The following is a 21613-nucleotide window of genomic DNA, read 5'->3' as shown; positions in this document are numbered from 1 at the left end:
CGCCAAGTAATCTAGGATTTTTAGACAAGTCTTTCGATTATTTTCACGGGGTCTAAGGTCTTCGGCTAACTATGAACTGAACGGAGCATGGGAAGGAACGGAGAACTGCAAAACCCTGACTTGAAACATTGACTCTCGTCAATTCGAGTTCAAAAGGGAAATGAATTTTAGATAGTTTTCTATAAGAGTGTCTCAAGTGAAAAATTTAAAGATTCGAATAATAATAAGAACTCAAATTAGAGATTACTGTATGTGTTTAGCCTTGTGGATAAATCGGTTTTGGTTCTAAAATACAATTTTGTCATTTTTAAAGAGCACCCATGTTTTACGTCACCGCTTCCCAATTTTCTTGTGGACAAAGTTTTTTTATCTGGCACCGAGATGATGAATTTTTTATCCGACACGCTAATGCTCTTAAGGTCGGGAAAATTTTCAAAACCTGGAAGGTTTAGATTACGGAATTTTGCAAGACCGCGTCAAGGATTTTGCAGAGGGAAGTCTGGTAGCCAGCCCTTGTTTTTGGGATTGCTGGGTCCAACTGAAGTATTTTTAGCTTTACGCGCAAGGGTAGTTGAACCCGATGCGGCACATTAAAGGCCGACTATCATTCCTCTCCGATGGGATATTGGCGCGCTGCTTTAGAGCTTAAGCGTGGGCGGCCACCATCGGAATATCAGATAAAAAGTGTTTAGGTCATTAAATTTTCGCGCGGACTTTTTTTCGAGAAAAGAAGACCTAAAAGTTTCGTGTGGTCAGCCTCTTTTTCATTTTTCTAGTAGGGGGGTTTTAGTAAAAATTCGGATTCTAAATTTTCACGAAAAACGAAATGAAATGATCAAAGTCATTGTAGAACTATAAAGAGTTATTCACTTTTTCATATTTTGGACTAGCTGCTAGTCTAGTTTTGAATCATGGATGACCAAGAAATGAGATGTACTGATGAAGGGGAAGAGAAAAAGAATTGGGACATGGTTTTCATGGAAGGATATTTAAAGAAATTCGGCAAAAAGGTATATTTCAGGAACATTATGAACCTCGGGAAAAGATTTAGATCTTTTGCCGGGGAAGCTATTCGTCTCGTAGCCAAACTTTCCTTACGGGGGGATACTATCCTTGCCGACCGACGGGGGTGCTCCGCTGAGGTTCGAAAAATGGATCCTACATGGGACTCGTTTTTCAAAAACTTTGCGAAAAAAGTGACCTTGAATGGGACTGGACTGGAATTCCAAAATTTTCTCAAGTTTTCTACTTTTTCCCCAAATTTTCCAAAAAAGGCACCCTACGAGGGACTGATTTTTCTAACTTGGTGTTTTTGCGACCCTACCTGGGACTCGTGGAGGTTAAAAAAGGTACCCTGACCAGCGGCGCATCCCTGTAACCTATTTTGCCCTAGTACCCCCGGGCTTTCCTTATTTATTGACAGAGTATTTTCTTTTATATTTCAATGTTTGTTACAATTTGCACTTTTTTATTTCAGTCTCTGGTTGGCCTTTAAAACACTGAAGTGTGCCCGTCAAGATCTGCTTAATCGTAAAACTACAATGATAACTAGCCTGTGTATTTACCTTTTTCTTAGCGTAACAAGAGGCGTTATTATGTCTTACATCATCAATCAAGTGAATGGAAAACTAGACTGGATTGTTTTGAGAATGAGAAGAAATACAAGGCTAGTTTACCTCCAAGACGCACCATCTACCTTGCAGACCTGTTCGATGTTGTTGCCATGGATTCCAGACGGTTCCCTTGCTCCTTTACTCTGTTCACCAATCAAGAGAAAATCTCTCTGACAGCTGATAACGAGAAACAAAAACTGATTTGGATCAATGTTATTAAATTTAACAAAAATCAGGAAAAGCAGCCACAGTTATGTGCCGCAGGTAAGGTTTCAGTCTCATTTAAAAGTACAATTGACGCTAACTATTTCGACGTTCTACTATTCGATACGCTCCCTTATTCGATGATATTGAAAGTCACTGTCAACAAGAAACTCATAAACGACGTTCTACTTTTCGATAAGTTCCCTTATTCGATAATTTGAAAGTCACCGTCAACTCTCATAAACAACGCTGTACTATTTGATATGTCCCTTACTCTCCTTGAAAATCGAATCAGAGAACATCAGTTATGTGCCACAGGTAAGATTTTGGTCTCATTTAAAAGTACAGTTGACACTAACTATTTCGACGCTATGTGCTGTGCAAGAGAGTTAACTCTAGACAAATTAGTAATATCTATGACGTAATGTTTTATATGGAAGCACTCAAAATAGCCCGAGTGTTTGCTACTGATTTTATTGGTTAGATTCAAAATAAGTGGCAAAACCCGGTCTTATTTTGGTGCTTCCGTATAAAACATAACGTCATGAATATCACGAATTGATCTCTTAGTTTATTTTCACGAATTTCGTTGAAAATGTCTAATTTTTTGGTATCATATTATTTTTTTAAGTGGAGGAGAAAAAATGGAATGTCGTCATTCAAAAACATTCCATTGCTCAGGACAACTCATACCAAGTTGAAATGTGCTCTCAAGCAATAGACTTTATCGACTCTTGTGATGATATTGCAATTTCTATTCCCATGGAAACCATTATTAAATATGGCTACACTGAAGACTCCTGCTATCTTGAGGTAAGGGTTGATCCTGCTGACCTTTACAAAGCCTAGACCAAACTATATCCGCCATCTTTGATTGGAGTTTTTAGCATACACTTTGTTGTGAAGCCTGGGTTACATCTACAGTAGGTCGCTTATAAGCGCTTACACACGTTTTTTTTATAAGAACATCCAAAATTTTTGAAGCCTTCGGATGTTCTTAATTTTCTTAGTTTTAAGCCTAAAAATGTTCTTAACATGTTCTTATTTTGACCATTTTCCTAAGAAATAGGATGTTTTTGAGTCCACAAAGCTTTAAGATGTTCTTAACTTGTTCTTAACATTTTGGCCAGCGAAGCCTTATGTTCTTACATAGTTTGTTCTTATTAAAAAACGTGTACCTTAAGTGCCTTCCCCTCGGTTCACAACAATGATGTATCATCGTCATTTGCAAAGAAAGAACTATGAAATCGCATTAATATTCTGTAACAAATTGTTGGCTTCATAGATTTCTCTTTTTCTCTTTAAGGTCAAGTGTTCTGTTTCCATTGGTGATGCCTCGCTTATTGATGAAGCTTCAGTGATTTGGTTGAAAATGGACGGGGATGATGAGGCAGAGGAATTCTGTGAAAATATCAAAGAGTAAGTTAATCATCTAGACTTCTCTATGGGACCCCTGGGCCGGCGGGGTACTATAGTTGCGAGCTGAGGGGTATGTCCCGCCTGACTTTCGACCCTCGGACCCTTAGCGGGACTAAAAAGGAGAAAAAATAGAAAAGTTTTGCGATTTTTACGATCCTTAGTGGGACTGAAATTTGATTTTCTATTTTTTCCAACCCTTACAGGAACTTCAAGGTCCCGAGAAAGGCATCCTTAAGGGCGGCACATACCCGTACCCTTCACTTGCCTAAGTACCCCCCGGATACCCCTCAATCCGGGAAATTGTCAACCACGATTGGAGATGTCAATGTCTATGCCCAATTTAAACGCCTCTATAGGTGCTATTAAATGGTTCATAGGTAGCGGCGCTCCTAGCTCCCTACTGGCGGTAATCAGTCAAAAAATGAGCGCGAAGGAAGGCCGTATGAAGCAAAGTACCAAGTAGCCCGGAGGTCACTTAAAGCCTTTTTGATAGAGTGGATGGTACTGATAAGCGACCCAGTGTAACTTGGCAGACTCCTTTTTTTGGGTTTGCTTGAGCACGTAGCAAATCCATACCACTCAATCCACTAGATCCACGTTACAAAAAACAGTCTAGTGTTTCAGTGATTATAGTCTGTCTTTTCTCATATTGTGCGAATCTGATTCCACATTCGTTTTTGTTTTTGGAGTATTTTGACACAACAGCGCGTGTCTGTCTAACGAGATACACGTTTTTTATTAGAACATCCAAAATTTTAGAGGCCTTCAGATATTCTTAACTTTAGTTTTTAGCCTAAAGATGTTCATAATATATTCTTATTTTCACCATTTTGTGAGTGGGTGTTTTAGAGTTTGCAAAGCCTTAAGATGTTCTTAACTTGTTCTTAACATTTTGGTCATCGAAGAATTATGTTCTTACACAGTATGTTCTTATAAAAAGAGAGTTCTTCATATTACCATTTCACCGACTTTCGCTTTTTGATATATGAAAACAGCAAATCTCATTTTACTTTGGCATTCAAACCATAACATGACCAAAATTATTTTTCATTTGAATAGGTATTAGATTAGAATTTAGCCGCCAGTAAATCAGCAAAAGCTATCATTATAATTTTGTAAACGTAAAAAGCTTTGAATTCCAACCTAAGAGCTTTAATTTAGAAATTAACCTGGTGAGGACTTCTTCTTTTGTGCTTCGGATAGTGCTCCAAAATCTTTCGGATTTGTAGCAAAATTTCGTAATGCGCAATCGAATTTGTTTGTTTTGTGAAAATGACCCACGCTACTACACACGAGCCCAAATTGTCATTTTTGCACTGTGAACAAAAACCTGCCTTGACTTGCATTATTCTCTTAAGTACATTCTCTGCGGTGAAGTGTGATGGTACACGTTTTGTTACAAGAACAAACTATAAAAAAGCAAGAACATTTTGAGACTCTAAAGCACCGAATTTTATTAGGAAATTACACAAACTTACTCATAAAAACGTTAAATTAAGAGCATGTTCTGTTAGGGAAATTGCATAAACTTACTCATAAATTGATATTAAGAACAAGTTAAGAACTATTTTTTGGCTTAAAACTCAAAAAGTGAAGAACATTCCAAAGGCCTTCAAAATTTTAAATCTTCTTATGATAAAAACGTGTACTTATTAATCTCCTACGTAGTCTCCACTGACTTGATACATTTCTTGACTCCGATGACAGAAGAGTTGTATCTAGTCTAGAATCTCACAAATTTAGAAAAAATAACACTTCAGTAAAAATAGTACATGTTTTATAATGGATAAGACAGTATAGTAAATTATTAGTCATGGGTTTCAAGTTTGGTTTTTAAATTACCGGGTTTTAGTCATTGAGTTTAAAGCCCGAAGGGCTAGAGTAGAATCTCTAACCTTTTTCAAATAAGAAAAAGTGAAGTCACTTATTTCCCATCCAAAATGCGCCTAGAACGTGCCGCAACCATGCAGCCGATTGTATCTAGCGGTTTCTTTATTTTTGAAGACTGCAGTTTAGCGATAGATTTTAGTTTCAATCCGGCGTTTGTGTATAAACCACGCGCTGGCGTTCTGGATGGGAAATAAGTGGTTTCATTTCCTATCCAGGAGTCTCGATTCTAGTTTCAGTGGTGAGGTTAAGCACAGTAAACTCTTGCTTATTCGAACTTCTTTTATTCAAATTATTCCATAACTCGAACTTGTTTCCAGGCGCCGTCAAGGATAGAAAAACCCTCTTAAAAATCTTTCTATAACTCGAATCTCTCTGTAATTCGAACAAATAAGATTCCCCGTTCAAGTTCGAATTAGCGAACTAAATACCCACTGAATTTAAAACCCGAAATGCTAGAGTGAAATCATTGCGTGAGGGAAGCAACTGCGTTCTCCTACGATGCGTTTTTTTGAAAACCACACGGGTCGCGCGTTTCAGATGGGAAATAAAGGCCTACATTTCCGCTCCAAGAGTTTCCTCTCTAGCTCTTTCGGGGCTTTAATTTCGAAGAGTATACCCGTATAAATGCAAAGATGTAATTGGACGAACGAAAATAGTGAGTTCCAACCAATCACGCCTCGTATTTTCACTAGCCAATTACATTTTCCGTTTGCACTCGGGAATTATTTACCGGCACTTCACCTCACTAGCACGTCCATAAAAATCAAACCGTGAGCTTTATTTTTGTGTTGCATGATGGGTACTTATGAAATGCATTATTTTCACATTGTTGAATGGCTCTTCAATAAGTGAGTATAAATTTCTTTGCATACGCAGAGATTTTATCACCCGATTTTTTTTTGCTTCCTGTCTCGTTTAGTTATTGATTTTCGGGCTCAATTTTTTTCCAGGGCGGGCAGTTGGTCTCCCACTGCAGTCGGTGGTGACCCGAAGGTTCCTCTTTCGATAGCTACCTACCCGAAGGTAGGGGAGGGCACCTCTCTTTCTCCCTGGATTACTCCACTTACCCTTGATCTCTCTCTTAATTGCTGAGCATCAAGCAGAGAGGCACCAAGTACCATTTTGGGAATCTTTGGTATGACCCGGCTGGGGGTTGAACCCACAACGTACCCGGATATTCTACCACTGCACTATGGTCGTTTTTAAGTGTCTGAAGTAATTAGTAAGGCAAGATTTACAATGGTCGGTTTTCCCAGAACTCGAACCCTCTACTCTTAAGTCAGAAGACGATAATCTGAATCACAGAGCACCAGAAAGATTTTTCATGTTTTGACGGAAGGCGGAAGGGAAAATCCGCCAATGTGAAAGCAGAGAATCGATTGCATGGGGCCGATGGCGGGAAATAAGTCAACCAATTTCAATCGAATTTCTTCTTCCATAATAGTGGATTCCCTGATTCCGGCAAAACGTGAAAAACCTCCACTATCTGTTAGCATGCCAGCAACCTAAAGAGGTGACAGCTCGGTAGAGCAGCAATATATTTCTTTCGCAACAAAGTTTGCTAAGAGCATGGTCTGTTGACTTTCAAACTTACTTCACATTTATTTCTCACTACAGGTACAAGAAAAATCGCCCGCGCGCACGAACAGAAAAACGCCCATCGTTACGTCCAAGAGCAACCGATTTGAGACGATCGTTAAGTTTTTCAGACCTTTTAGATGTGCCTGCTACAAATACAGGTAGATATTCACAGTTGGGACTTTTTTATAGGGAATAAGGATAATACCCTTTTCTTTCGAGCGTGAAAAACTATGAATTATAAGTACTTTGCAAATTAACTCCGGTGGTAAAAATGCTAAATATGCTTGTTAGGTCAATCGAAGTTATGGCGCAGTAGTGTCGTGGTTATCAGCCTTGACTTCCGTGCAGGAGGTCGGGTTTCAATTCCTACTCGGTGCTGTGATTCACTTGGCAAGTGAATGTACCTTCGTGAGTGGAATTGGGTACCACGCCCTAATACAAGAGTGTGGGAGATATGTTTGTTATAGGCATTTTCATAAATTATTGTCAGTGCAACAACTGCCTCGTTCTGTAACCATTGCCAATGTGATTAAGTCTTCAAGTTTTGCTTTGATGAATAGAGTAAACTTCTTATGAACTCTTTTGGAAATTAATTACCATAGCAATATTTTGAAAACGAGGTAAGTATTGCTCGTGACGAAATTTATGAAAAGGTCTATTGCAAATACTTGTTAGGTTCGACCATGCGAGGATGCAATTCCCAAATCATTTGAGTATAGTTACTATACTCTAGAACTTGTGTGTTTCGAAACCACGAGTTTAATTTACCCTATCCTAGGATAGTGGTTTTTGTCCTGGATACGGCCTTTTCCGTCCCCCAGAAGGACTTTCTCTCCAATCTCTGCGTATATTATTTATTTCGCTTTTCGGTTCCTTTACTTTGGTGTGTGTTTCTTGAGATCGAATATTTCAACTCTTGTATCAACCATTATGTTTTCAGAGCATTCGCCACGAAATTCTGGTTACTTTGAATCAAATCACTATGGTTTGCTCACGTTCGACCACGATATGAAACCAACAAACTCCATAGTGAAAGCAGAAATCCCCATATTGAAACCAGCAAACCCCATAGTGAAAGCAGAAATCCCCACCGCGGAAAATCTTATTTTTGAGGGAGAGGGAACTCAGACAGTTGATGACATTGATTGTAAACAGTCAAATAACTTTCACACAAATTCTGAAAAATATATGGTTGACTCTTCAATCTCATATGGTGATTCAAATCCCTTGGCTATTTCACCAATTCCCAATGGGGAATCTACTCCTGGATATGATAGGACAATTTCAGAGGTAGAAACATACGGAAGCGAAGAGAATTTTACCGAGCTGATTTTCCCATCTAAGATAGACGCGAACAACAACGTGGAAACTCTTTTCACAATGGGAAACGAAGAAAATCACAATGAGGAATTAGACGAATTCCCTAATTATAACTCCCTTAATTTCAAACGAGAAAGTCAACTATCTGATGACATATTTTATGATAGCTCAACAATTGATTCCCATGGGGAAACAACAGATCACACAAGTGATAAAGAAGCAGCAAGACTGAGGAAAAAGAGTAGCCACCAGTATGGGAAATACAGCAATCACAGCTTAAGTTACGACCCAGCTAGTGAAAAAGAATCAGAAAAACAAAGGAAAAGAAGCAACCATGAGTATGGAAATTATGATAACCATCAGTTGACCTTTGATTCAACAGGGGTGAAACCTGAGTCCCCTAAGGAAAAGCACGCAGAAAGACAAAGGAAAAGAAGCAACCATGAGTACGGAAATTATGATAACCATCAGTTAGCTTGTGATTCCACAGAGGTGAAACCTGAGTCCCCTAAGGAAAAGCACGCAGAAAGACAAAGGAAAAGAAGCAGCCATGAGTATGGAAATTATGATAACCATCAGTTAGCTTGTGATTCCACAGAGGTGAAACCTGAGTCCCCTAAGGAAAAGCACGCAGAAAGACAAAGGAAAAGAAGCAGCCACCAATATGGGAAATACGACAATCACCGTTTGAGTTTCACTTCCCATGGGGAAACATCTGATACCCTTAGTGAAAAGGAGATTGCTAGACAGAGGAAAAGAAGCAATCACCAAGACATCCCTCCAATTTGGGGGATGAAGTGTAAAGTGGTATGAAGGAACATACTGGAACCACGGGGATGGTAGCATTCAACGCAGCGGGTGGAAGAAAGGGTTGTAGATTCGATCCCTGGTCGCTTTGGAAAGAGTAGCTTAGATTTGATGATTGATTCTATTAGAATGGAGTGTTGTTTCGAAAAAAGAATTGTTTTATCTAAAACAATGTTATGGGAAAACGTAAAACAATCTTTCACCGTTTGAAGTTTCACTTCGACTGTTTTACAATGGGGATTTGAAGGGTAATTGTTCTGAATACTGATGCTTGAATTGAAAAGGTTTATTTTTCACTTTTTTTTTTTTTTTTTTTTTTTGTTTCTCTCTTTTTTTTTTTTTTTGATTCGAAGGTTTTTTTTTTTTCCCATCTTGTTTTCTTTTCCACATTTTTTTTTTCTTTTTTTTTTTTTACTCTATGAATACATAAATAAGAGTTTACCGTAACTTTTTTTTTTTAACATTGTTAAGTTATCGAAGTAGGAGTTCAACCGAGTATTATGAGAATACGGACATTAAACCCAAATTGCGGACATTTTCAGACGTGTCCAGTTATTCGGATGTCTTTATGGAACACGATTTCACTGTTCAGACAGATGACTTGGAAGATGACGTCATTTGTACTGTGGACGAGGAACCACAAGATCAGCAAACGCAGTTTTCAACATACTGTAAGTGTTGATTTTATGTTCTTTTTTTGTGGGGTATGACCCGCTAGCTCAGTCGGTAGAGCATTCGCATTGCAATCAAAGGGTTGTAGATTCGATCCCTGGTCACTGCAAACTCAGCGAATGAGTAGCTTAGATTTGATGATCTGATCTAGGCGGTAAGTTAACGGAGTAGCTGTGACGCTCCACTTTAGCATTCGACCCCGCAAATAAAAAAAGAGATTGAAATGGTAAAACGGACGAAAAAATGCCCGCGCAGCAATTGGCGGTTACGGTCGAAAAGGTGTATAGAGTGCTAATATACAGTACACTTGCGTGAGGCTACTTTTGGAATTGATGTTATATCCCATTAGAGTAATTACAATGTTACAACACAGCCCACAGTTGATGATCATTTATCAATTTGTATTACACTTTCTTTTTTTATAAGAACTTCCAAAAAATTCTTCAGATGTTCTTAACTTTTTTAAGTTTTAAGCCCAAAAATGTTCTAAACGGAACATTCATTTTAACCATTTTATGAATATTTTTGTCAATTTTCCTTAAGAAATTGGGTGTTTAAAAGTCCACAAAACCTTTAAAATGTTCTTAACTTGTTCTCAATATTTTGGTCATCGAAACCTTATGTTCTTATATAGTTTGTTCTTATGAAAACGTGTTTAATAATACAATTAGAACCAGTCAGTTCCTCATTAGCTCGATGTAATGGATTTAGGGAGGTGTTTTTCCTGATGATGTTATATAGTTGTTTGTTGGGTATGCTTACTGATTAGCAAACCTTTGTGAAACTATTTTGATATAAGAATTTCAACAGATTTTTCCCTAAGTCGGAAAGACCTGTGAGAGAAGTTGATCGAGTTGGAATCGTTGATAGTTAGTGTTATAAGAGTTCTTGTGTTGTGATTGGTTATCGTTCAATCGAATTAATTGCACAATGAGGACACCTTGGCCCATGGTATTCAAAAAAGGTATCAACATATTTTGTATATTTTCGTTGCTTCACCCGTAAGTACCCGCTGTAAACTCTTTTCGGCAAAAAGCCCGTTTACGAATTTTCTTTGGCTTTGGGGTTATTTCTTAGATAGTGATTTAGACTATGCTATAGTCTTAGACCCAACGTCCATCACATAAAACCGGCAGAATTTTTCAGACGTTCCTGTACCGGTTCATGGTTCTCTTATTGAAAAAGACAAAGGTTTCTTAGTTGAGGTACGATAAAGTTGCAAAGAGGTTGCATTTAATTGTTCTGAACGATTTCTTTTGGCAGGATTTGTGGAAAGCATTTAATGCTTTAGTGTTTTGACGAATACTTACGCGTGATAGTCTCATAGCCAATTAAATACAGTTGACACTCTCTAATTCGATTTTCAAGGGGAATTGGATTTTCATCGAATAGTAGAGTTTTATTAGTTTTTGAGTTTCTTGTTGATGGTGACTTTCCAAATCACCGAATAAGGGAGCGTATCGAATAGTAGAGCATCGTTTATGAGAGTTTCTTGTTGACGGTGACTTCCGATATTATCAAATAAGGGATCGTATCGAATATAAGAACGTTGGATTAGAGAGCGCCAGCTGTACTGTTTATACTGTACATGTTTTAAAGTAAATTGACTTTTTACCTTTGGGTTTTTCAAAGAATCACCCCCAATCTGAAACTTATTAGCGACTTTTGAAGATTAAAATTCTATCACGATCTCTGAAGTTTTTGGAATCTAAAAATTGTCGTCAGCTATACAATATCTTTTGAATCTGTAAATACATGAAATGTCTAAAAATGTATTACGGTAACCGCAGATTTGATGTATGGGAATTATCTAAGAATAGCATCTTCCATAACCAACATGAACAATTTTTAGTTCGATTTATAATTACATGTATTTATGTCGTTATGTAGTCTGACCTCTATTTTTTTATAAGAACAGAAACTTTGTTGAATATTTTGTTTCGATTTTAGTCCTCATTTTCTTTAGTTCAAAGGGTTTAAGATAATCTGTGTTATTTTTGTTTGTACGATGCTGTATAAATAAAGGAAGTGACATGATCAAAATCCATTCATATGCAGTGTGCAATGTTTATTCTGCATGTCAGTGTTTAGGGGCATTCAAGGTAAATGACGTACCGTGCGTGCGGCCCTAAGGGTATATTTTCCAAAGGCCTACTGGGTCCTCTTAGTACGAAAATAGAATATACGCTCTCCAACCGGTTGCTCCTTGAAAGTATTCTTATTGCTTGGATCAAATGAGTCGAATCTCCTATATAGGGTTTGAAGCCAATCACTTCTTACATAAGTTTTGCAAAGCCTGTGTGCCTTTTATACAAACACTAAGTTGAATATATTTCCCGCCAGAGTTCAAAAAATATAAAGCGCGACAACAAAGAAAGTGCTAGATTCAATCTGTCATCCGAAATGTGGCGCAAGTTTTAAGGCTTCACTTTTTCTTGCCTGAGAAAGGTTTCAGATTCATCTCTAGCGCCTTCGGCTTGAAGCTCAATGCTTTGGCCCTCTCCTACGATTATTAGATATACTTCATTGTATGAAAAAAATAGAAAACGTTAAATGTGAAAGCAGCAAATTTATAAAACAGTCATCTTTTGCGACTTCATCAGCATATCTATCAGCATATTGTATGAAAAATACACAGGAATCTTAGAAACAGACATAGACCGTTGGTTATCTTCCTTGGGAACTAGCATCAAAGAGAGGCCGATCTAGTTGGCATGTTAGCAAGCAGTTCTGTGTCTATAACGAAATGATGTGGTTCATTAGAGAGTGGTCTAGTCTTTTAATTCGGTATTGCGTAAGAAGAAGAGATGGTTCCAACTCTCCTACCCCTTTAAATGTGACTGTCTGATATTACTATTAGGATTGTTATTTTTTTTAAATATCCATATAGAAATTTCCCAGTTTTAAAATTGACGAGCTGAAGGTTATTTGAAGTTTGACTCAGGGCATGAAATAAATGTCTAACGCCAAACATATTCCGGCCCCAATAGCTCCTTCCTCCGACCCAAAAGTCACAATTTTCAAACTTAAGCAAATCCAGGTGCTGGTGGTATAATCTGTTTGATATTTGATTATCCATCTCATTAGGGATGGTCTAGTCTTTTGATTTGCAAGTCTTAATACTCTTGGAGACAAAAGACCAAACGTCATATTGAGTTTGGGCCACCTAGCGGTTTGCGTGAACGCGTCAATTGGAAAAGTTTTCATGAACAAAAATTGCGTGAATTGTGAAAAAACATTGCGTGAATGCGTGAATCTGGAAAAGAAATTTGCGTGATTGCATGAAATGAAGGTCCGATGGGGGGGGGCTCTGAGTTAACCTTCGGGAAATTTACTAGACCAAAACATTCAGTGGTCACGCATTCACGTTGATTCCGGGTGGCTTGATGAATAAATGTCATTTTTATTCCTAATGAAAGTTTAGCTGAAGTTTATAAATTTCTCAAAACTTTAGACGATGTGATCGTCCGTTACAGTGATAGTAAAGGCGGGAAAATATGGCGTTATGGTGGTATACGGAAAAAAAATCAGATAGTCTAGAATGTACAAGTGCCATCTATTGTGATAAGTTCTTGTTTTTTTACACCGATAAACGACGGACTCATCTTTACGCACTAGCCTTTACGCATAGTAACATCGTTTAATTTTACGATGCCCTTATCATTGACTTCCAAGCCCGAAGGGCTAGACTCGAAACTCCTGGATGGGAAATGAAGCCACTTATATCCCATCCAGAACGCCCACGTGTGGTTCTTACACAAACGCCAGATTGAATGTAAAATCTATCGCAAAATTTCAAAAAATGCAGTCCTCAAAAACAAAGGAACCGCTGGATACAATCCGTCGTCATGATTACGACGCGTTCTAGGCGCGTTCTGGATGGGAAATGAGTAGCTTCACTTTTTCTTGCCTTGGAAAGGTTAGAGATTCTACTCTAGCCCTTCGGGCTTTAAACTCGATGGCCCTTATCATTGATTTTCATAAAAATAAATCCAAATTAGAAAGCTCTCACTTTTTAATAAAAGATCAAGTGGAGAATTTTAATCAATCAATCCTTCTCTCAAAAGTTTATTGACGTCAGAAACCCTTGAATGACGCAAACAATTTGGCATAAGCTCCCACTGACTTGTCATTGGCTTAATCACATCATCCAATCAAATTAAGCTAAATCTATAATACCCAATCAGATTATTTGTTTACGTTCTTCTCGGCCAATGAAATTCAAGCAAACGCGGAATCCTGCATTTTTGTGTCACTCATTAATTAGTCGATTTCAAAATATCTCTTAAAGTTAGGAAACAGTGAAATTAAGTAACATTAGCTCGAGTAATGATTGCGAAATCGGGTTAAGACCGGAAACCACAGATGGTTAAATCGGATTGCAAATAAACCGTTATGATCAACCGCAAGATAATTATAGGGAACCTGCAAAACGAAAAAAACCCACGCCGCTCGTTTCTCTGCAATTTTGATTATTTTTTCTTCTTCTTGTTTTGCGAGCCAAAAATGTTGCAATCATTTGATTGCGTTTAATATAAAAAAATTGTTTTGAGAAAAAATGGATCCCTAATCCTACTAAACCTCCTTCTCGCAGACCCAAAAAAGCAGGTGGTCCAGATCTCTTCAAAACCATAGTTACGTGTTTTTTTAAGGAGCATGAGCCCAATAGAGGCTGTCAGTAGGGCTGGCAGATTTCTCTCGTTACTCTTGGGGAGAGGTTCGTTAGCCGAGCCAAGTAAGGTAGGTGTAGAGTATATTCACTCTGCGGCTGACACACAACGTTCTGTTAACGTTCATTTAACGTTATATGGACGTTGAGAACATTAGATAAACGTTGAAACAACATTGTGTGCTAGCTGGGAATTTCCTGATTTCGAGAAAAACGGTAATAGTCAACCAGGTTTCTATCTTTATCATTCGATATTTCCTTTACGGGCCGCCCATAACGGGGGGTGTATTTGCGGCGGTTTAAGGGTATGTTTTTTCAAGATAGCCGAAATTCACTGTAAAGGTTGACTTTTCCATAAATGCACTGTATGGGTGGAAATTTCAGGAAATCCAGGAAATATTGCAAATTTTTGCCCAAAAATTCTTATTTTTTTGCTCAAAAAGAGTTGAAAATTTGAGACAATGGTCTGTAGGGTATACATTTGCGATTCTAATTTTTTTCGCCGCACATACCGTCAGTTGGTAATCCTACTACTGCCGCCCCCCCCCTTGGGCGCATTATTAGATGATGCCGATCAATAATCTGAGAAGTAAATTAATCTTGAAATATTAAGCAAGCATAGTTCTCTGTGTTGAAAGTTATGGTCCTTTAAAGTACTAACGTTAATTTGAACCCTCTACCTCTACTAGGAGTATACTCACTTTAGTGTTTTACCATTCGATAATTTGGTATACGTGTCGGCTATAATTTTCTCCTATTCATTTTTCTACACTGTTACACAATTTTATCAGAACAATTTTATAAGAACAAAAATAATTTAAGAATAATCTAAGCCTGAGATTTGAGAAATGGCCAAAATAATGCTGATTTTAAACCCTATTCAAGTCAATAGTGAATAAATTTTCATATTAAGAACATTTAAGTCTGAAATTACGAAAGGAAATAAGAACAGCAAAAATTTACTGGTTATTCTTAAAAAGAGACGTATACACGTATTTTTATAAGAACATTCAAATATTTTTGAAGCCTTCGAATGCTCTTAACTTTTTTTAACTTAAGTTTTAAGCCTAAAGATGTTCTTAACATGTTCTCATAAAAAAACACCTTATGTTACAACATTAAAATGAGGATTGCTACAACGCATGTCTCTCACATTGTCGGCTTTCCATCCGTCACGTCAAGGTATGATCTTTTGGCACGAACATCAAAGGATGGATTGATTCTGTTTATAAGAACAAGAAAAAAAAATATTATTTAAAGAATTCTATTCTAAAGAAGAAGAGTTTCCAAAGGACGTACGGTTTTTACGGTTTGAACGTTTTAGCCCTTTTTCAATCCGGTGTTTCGGTGTTTGAAGTTAAAAGCGCCACGTGGTGACGTGTTTTCTGTCGGTATTGACTTTCAAGAAAAGTACGTCGGTTTTTACGACGCCCGTATGCCCCGTTCTAGTAACAATTGTTTAAATTTGAAAGTAATATTTATGTTAAAGTTTTTCTCAGATACTCAGGTAGCTAATATATTTTAGATTTGCATTAAGATATGCATGATCTTTCAAGTGTTGAATTTGACAAACTCTTGACGAGTAACTATAAGAACTTTCTTCACTGTTTATCATGCATACATTTCTTATAAAAAGAATTTTGTGTTGGGACATCTTAAACGTGCTCAAATTGGGGTATTATTGCTAATCCATATGTGATGTTTCTAATAAAGATTAGAAAATTTTGATTATGGCATGGGTTAAATTTATGGTTGTTTCTACTGTTACAGAGAGGATTTTTTTGTTGAAAATTCTAAGAAAATGTTAATTGCAACAAGTACTTTGTGATTACAGAGAAATTTTGATCGATATGTAGAGCTGCAGAAAATTGATACAAATTCATTTGAATTTTGTTCTAGTTGTAGTTAGACGGCTTTGGTTTGTTATTTGCATTTAATTTGTGCTGTGGATGACTATAAGGGGAATTTCGAGAAAATTTCACTTTTTTACCCTCGTTCTTTAAATACAGTGAGCAATCATCATTAAGACTATGAACCTCATTTCAGTTCTGGTTCCAGAAGTATTTTAATATCTTTTCTTTCTAGAAAAAGCTAAAAAAAAAGCGCGGAAAACAATCCTTGCGGCTGGTATATGACGACATTTGAAAGATTATATTTAGATTTTTGGTTGTAAAGAGAAATTCGAGACCTCCTTTCTGCATTCTACGACATTTTTTTGATTGATTGCGTCCCAAATTTTCATAGTTTACTTTTATATAACTTTAGATTTGTGAACTTTTATTTTTTTGCACAGAAAAAAACCTTAGTTAACTTTTATCGGTGACATTGCATGATTTTGTATGAAGAAAATGCCGGAAAGAAGATCGCATTCACATAGAGAATTTGTAGGTAAGATTGTTTCATTGCTGTCTGCATTCACATAGAGAATTTGTAGGTAAGATTGTTTCATTGCTGTCTGTATTCACATAGAGAATTTGTAGGTAAGATTGTTTCATTGCTATCTCGAATCAGCAACCTTCAGATGCAACATTTTTAGATGGTCTTGATGACCAGCTGGCACACAACGTTTTTTCGACGTTCATCTAACGTTCACAACGTCCATTTAACGTTAGATGAACGTTGAAAGAACGTTGTGTGCCAGCTGGGTGACGTTTTTTGGCCGTCCATCTCTTTGAACGTCTTACATCCGTTCCGAACTCTCTATTGGCAGACCTTGTTACACTTTTTAGTAATGTTCTTAAGATATTCTAAAAATGTTCGAAAACAACAGCTTTTCACTTGAATTTGGCCATAAAATCGTTCCCGGTGGAAAATAATCCTCCAATTTTTGTCCCCACTGAAAATAATCAAATAAACCCTCACTGCAAAATAACTTACTATTTTTCCCATCCCCACTGCATTTTCTGATTTGAAAACATAATAATTGGAATCCCAGTCATAAAAAAATTTGGTAACATCGATCCTCATCGAGTTTCAGTTTCAGTTATTTATATCCCCACTGGCTGAAAAAATCCTACCGGTTCTGCGAGAAGGGGGTGTAAAACAACATTTTTAAAAACAGTTTTTTCTAATCAATGGGCTTTTCTAGAAAAACGTTACGAGTTCCCTAGTTTACGTTTTTTACAAGAACAAACTATATAAGAACTTAACGCTTCAATGGCCAAAATGCCAAGAACAAGTTAAGAACACTTTCAGACTTTGTGGACTCAGAAACACCCGATTTTCTTAAAAACTTCTTTTTGTGCAATTTCCTTAGATATTGAGTGTTTTCGAGTCCACAAAACGTTAAAATGTTCTTAACTTGCTCTTAACATTTTTGGCATCGCAGTCTTATGTTCTTATAGTTTGTTCTTATAAAAAACCGTGTATGTTTAGTCAGTACTTTGTTGTTCAACTTCATTTACTTTGAGTTTTTAAAATCATTAATATCAACTAATAAACCTTTTGACAACTGAGAAAAGTTTTAACAGGCAGGTATAAATTTGTGGTGACAATAAGATGACATTGACTTATGACAGACTTTTTATGTAAGCAGGATTTAAACCATATTCTTATTTATAACGACTTTTATATAAGAGATTTTGAAGTTTTGAAGTTTTCAAGGCCCGTGACAAACAGAATACGAGCCAATATTTTGATTTTCACTTGATTTATTTTAGGTCCAGCTTGTAGGTATCCGAGAAAACCTTTCAGAAGAGTTGGACTGGAAGTTTTAAAAAAGTCAATTGAACTGATGTTTTTTATAAGAATGTTTGCATTTAATACTTACAAGATGCTTATAAGAAATGTTAGGCTCGAAGAAGTACACGTTTTTTATAAGAACAAACTATATAAAGACATCAGGCTTCGCTGGCCAAAATGCTAAGAACAAGTTGAGAACATTTTAAGGCTTTTTGGACTCAAAAACACCCTATTTCTTAGGAAAATGGTCAAAAATATTCACAAAAAGGTCAAAATAAGAACATGTTAAGAACAAAAACTCAAAAAGTTAAGAACATCCGAAGGCTTCAAATATTTTGGATGTTCTTATTAAAAAACGTGTAGGTTGACATCAATATAACCTGTAGAAAGACTTCTCTCAAAACCAACGCTCTTTTTATTCAACTCGTTTCGATAAAAAAATGTTAATTGATTGACTTTACTCTACTCTTTAAACTGTGTTTGATATACAAACCAGCATATTGATTGATTCCTTTAGATTATTTTTGTATTTGTTAAGTTGAAGGCATTTTAGCAATCTAAGGAAAGCTCAGGGTTATCAAGTCAAGCTATTGCTAATGATTTTATTGCAAATACTTTGAGATGAGTTGAGAAATTTTATTGAAATTGATGCAGTTCAAATAAACACCTTTTGAACGGAAAATTAGAAGCTATCATTGCACAATTACTGCTGAAACTGAAATCATCTCTCTTTAGCCTGAGTATTTTGACACGATAGCAAATTTTGAAGTACCAGTTTAGCTGATTAGCTGTAGAAGAGTTTGTTTTGATTATTCTGGTGTTGGATTTGATTTTGTCAAAATGTTCCTGTATACCAAAGGTAATTCTACTTCGTTCAAGTCCATAGTAACCATAGCAGCCATAGGTGTACCCATAATAACCATAGGTGTACCCATAGCAACCATAGGTGTACCCATAGTAACCATAGGTGTATCCATAGTAACCATAGGTGTACTTTGGAAAAGTCCCTATTGACTTCATTTTGAGATAAATGTATTCTTGGTTTATACTTACTTCTCGAAAAGGTGTAAAAATTGAGAGAATATTTACCCAAATTTAGCTCAAATTTAGATTTAAAAGGTATGGCTGAATTTATTTTTAATTGCGAATGGACTTCGCATTTTCTGCAATTTTTAAATGCATAATATTTACTGACCTGTTTTTCAATCCTGGGTTTTCAGGCTATTCAAAGTGAAACACATACACATTTTTCATAAGAACAAACGATATAAGAACATAATGTTTCGATGACCAAAATATTAGGAACAAGTTAAAAAGCCTTTGCGGACTCTAAAACACCTTATAAACTATAGAGGTCTTGCAATCACTTTTGATTACATATCAACATGTTTGTCAAAGGCTTCAAATAAATGGCAGCCTGTCAAATCGCATCATTTTTGTCTGAAAGAAGAAGACACGAGTGTACTGAAAAGTCTTTCCTTTTGAGTAGGCAATCACTTTCCACTTAAGATTGGGTTACAAGCAAGTGAAATGATAACAATCCACTCGAGAACGAGTTTAGCTTTATGACCAGTTTTTCTGTACAATCTATGTACGAAAGTATCTATATTTAAAACCTTTGATGAAAGACCTAGCCCGAGGTCCACTTAAGGCTTTTTGATTGACTTGATGGCGCAATTAAGTGGCCCAGATTAATATTACGATTTGGTAGAGCCATCTTCTTTTTTTGCTTTGCCTTAGTAGAACATAAACAGTCCGCCAGATTCTAGATAGTTGTGTTTGGAAAACGATAAAAATGGACGGGGCAATGGAAAAATTCAACCAGATATAACCGGAGGCTAGATTCGAATCTCCAATGTAGGGAGTTGCGCGGCACGCAGTTTTTCATACAAACACTAGATTGAAAGTAACTTTTACCGCTAAAATTTGAAACGCAAAAACAAAAAAAAGTGTTAGATTCAATCCATCATGCGGTGGAAATTTATGGCTTTACTTTTTCTTGCCTTCGGCTTCAAACTTGCTCAATATTTGAGATTTGAGTTTCTTTAACAACAGATTCTTTACATCCCGCCCTTTTTGGTGATGGTACCCCCTGTCATTCGTCCCCAGGACTATGAGTGTTTCATTACCATCTTGATAAGGAGTAATCATAGACAATCGTTCACTATCTCTGTTTTTGAGTTTTAATGATGATAAAACCCTCTTTTGGATTACACGCTTTTTTTTATAAGAATGGTGTAAATTCATTTCATCATGGATATTCTTAACTTTTTGGGAAAATTATCCTAAAATATTCTCACAGCATTCTTAGGTTAGGATCCTAATTCAGACTAGATTTAACTTTTAGTACATACGTCTCAAAATTCCATGATGGTGATATTCTTAGCTTATTCTTAATTTTTTGACCATTTTCTTCATGGACATTCTTATAAAGTGTATTCTTATAAAAGAAAAGCGTGTACGTGATTTCTTATCATGATATGATGATCAAATACATTCTATTTATAAGAATCAGGAAATTTCCAGTTATTCCTGATTTTCGTGATTCTCAAGTTAAATGTTCTTAAGATGATCTTGAAGCCAAGATATCTATTGGGAAAATATAGCAGCTTTGTTCTCGTTATATTAATTCTTCGTTCGAGATCCGAGATGTTCTGTTATCACGGTTTTGTTAATTTCACGGTTGTTCGTTCGTTCGTTTTGTTCTTCATCATCATCATCCTTCGACCTAGGTCCGAATGGACCTAGGTCGGAAACAAACAATAACCCTCCCTCCACAGCTCTCGATCAGCCATTGCAGTGCCCAGTTCCTCAATCTCTAGCCCTGTTTCTCGTTTCAAAGTATCAAGAAAAGTGCGCTTTCTCGAGCGCCTAGTGCCCGCAGGACACCAAAGTAAGATCTCAGACACCATTTCGTTTTTCGCACGGAAACAGTGACCTGAGAAAGAGAGCATCCTGCTGGTCAGGACAGAGGAAATTCTTGGGAGTCCATGATATATCTCTTGAAGGGTTGGGTGGTTGCGCCAATCAAGATTCTGGACTCTTTTCAAAAGATTTGTATAGCAGCCATCAAGGCTCTTCAGCATGGTTTTTGTCATGGTCCAAGTCTCCGAGCCATATAGAAGAATGGGCTCGACAAGACTTCTAAAAGTTTGAAGTTTAAGAGCGTTAGACAAATTAGAGTGCCATATCTTGTTTAACTTATTACAAGCTTTCCAAGCTAGACCTTTCCTAATTTTAAAATCGTTTTCAGAGCTGTTAACCCTTTAAGTGCCGATGTCGTATATATACGACATGGGCTATATAGGAGGGCGAAGCCCTCCTGTAATGCCCAGTTTGATTTAGAAATCGTTATTTTTGGTCGAACTCGTAGGAATTAGATTGTCCTTTATGGTCAAGCAAAAAAAATTTCAAAAGTGAGTCTTTTCCAGCGAGATTTTAAGCGAAAAAGTCAAAAAATGCAAAAAATTGACAAAAATTCACTTTTTTGAGATTCTGACCGTTTTTTGACTATTTTTGGTCAACGAGTGATCCAAGAACCTCCAAATTTGGCCCTGTTTTACTTTATTCTGTCTGTTCTAGTGAGTCAATTTGAAGTTTCAATCACCACTGGGCACCTTCCATCAGTTCAGTCAGGTCCGCGCAGCGGGCCTGACTGCTTTAATTCCCTAACCCTACCCCCCCCCCCTTGGCCCCGCCCACCACGCCCTTCCTAAATCGGCGGCGCCGAAGGCGCCCAAAAGAAAGAGGAGACTCT

General features: G+C 36.9%; 1 protein-coding gene across 1 annotated transcript in view; it reads left to right on the top strand.

Annotated features, from left to right (window-relative positions):
* Positions 1-884: 884 nt before the first annotated feature.
* LOC136819549 (insulin receptor substrate 1-like) overlaps positions 885-21613 on the top strand; it is a 47261-nt gene continuing 26532 nt past the window's right edge. The window contains exons 1-7 of the mRNA XM_067075784.1: positions 885-1010; positions 1577-1877; positions 2449-2630; positions 3124-3236; positions 6744-6865; positions 7648-8824; positions 9306-9505. Of these exons, the coding sequence (XP_066931885.1) occupies positions 912-1010; positions 1577-1877; positions 2449-2630; positions 3124-3236; positions 6744-6865; positions 7648-8824; positions 9306-9505 (2194 nt within the window). The 5' untranslated portion in view covers positions 885-911. The remainder of the gene's footprint in view (positions 1011-1576; positions 1878-2448; positions 2631-3123; positions 3237-6743; positions 6866-7647; positions 8825-9305; positions 9506-21613) is intronic.

This window comes from Clytia hemisphaerica, unplaced genomic scaffold (genome assembly GCF_902728285.1).
Source record: "Clytia hemisphaerica strain Z4C2 unplaced genomic scaffold, Clytia hemisphaerica genome assembly, whole genome shotgun sequence".
NCBI classification, from domain to species: domain Eukaryota; kingdom Metazoa; phylum Cnidaria; class Hydrozoa; order Leptothecata; family Clytiidae; genus Clytia; species Clytia hemisphaerica.
Note: the sequence above shows the minus strand (reverse complement) of the source record. Positions and strands in the feature narration are given on the sequence as shown.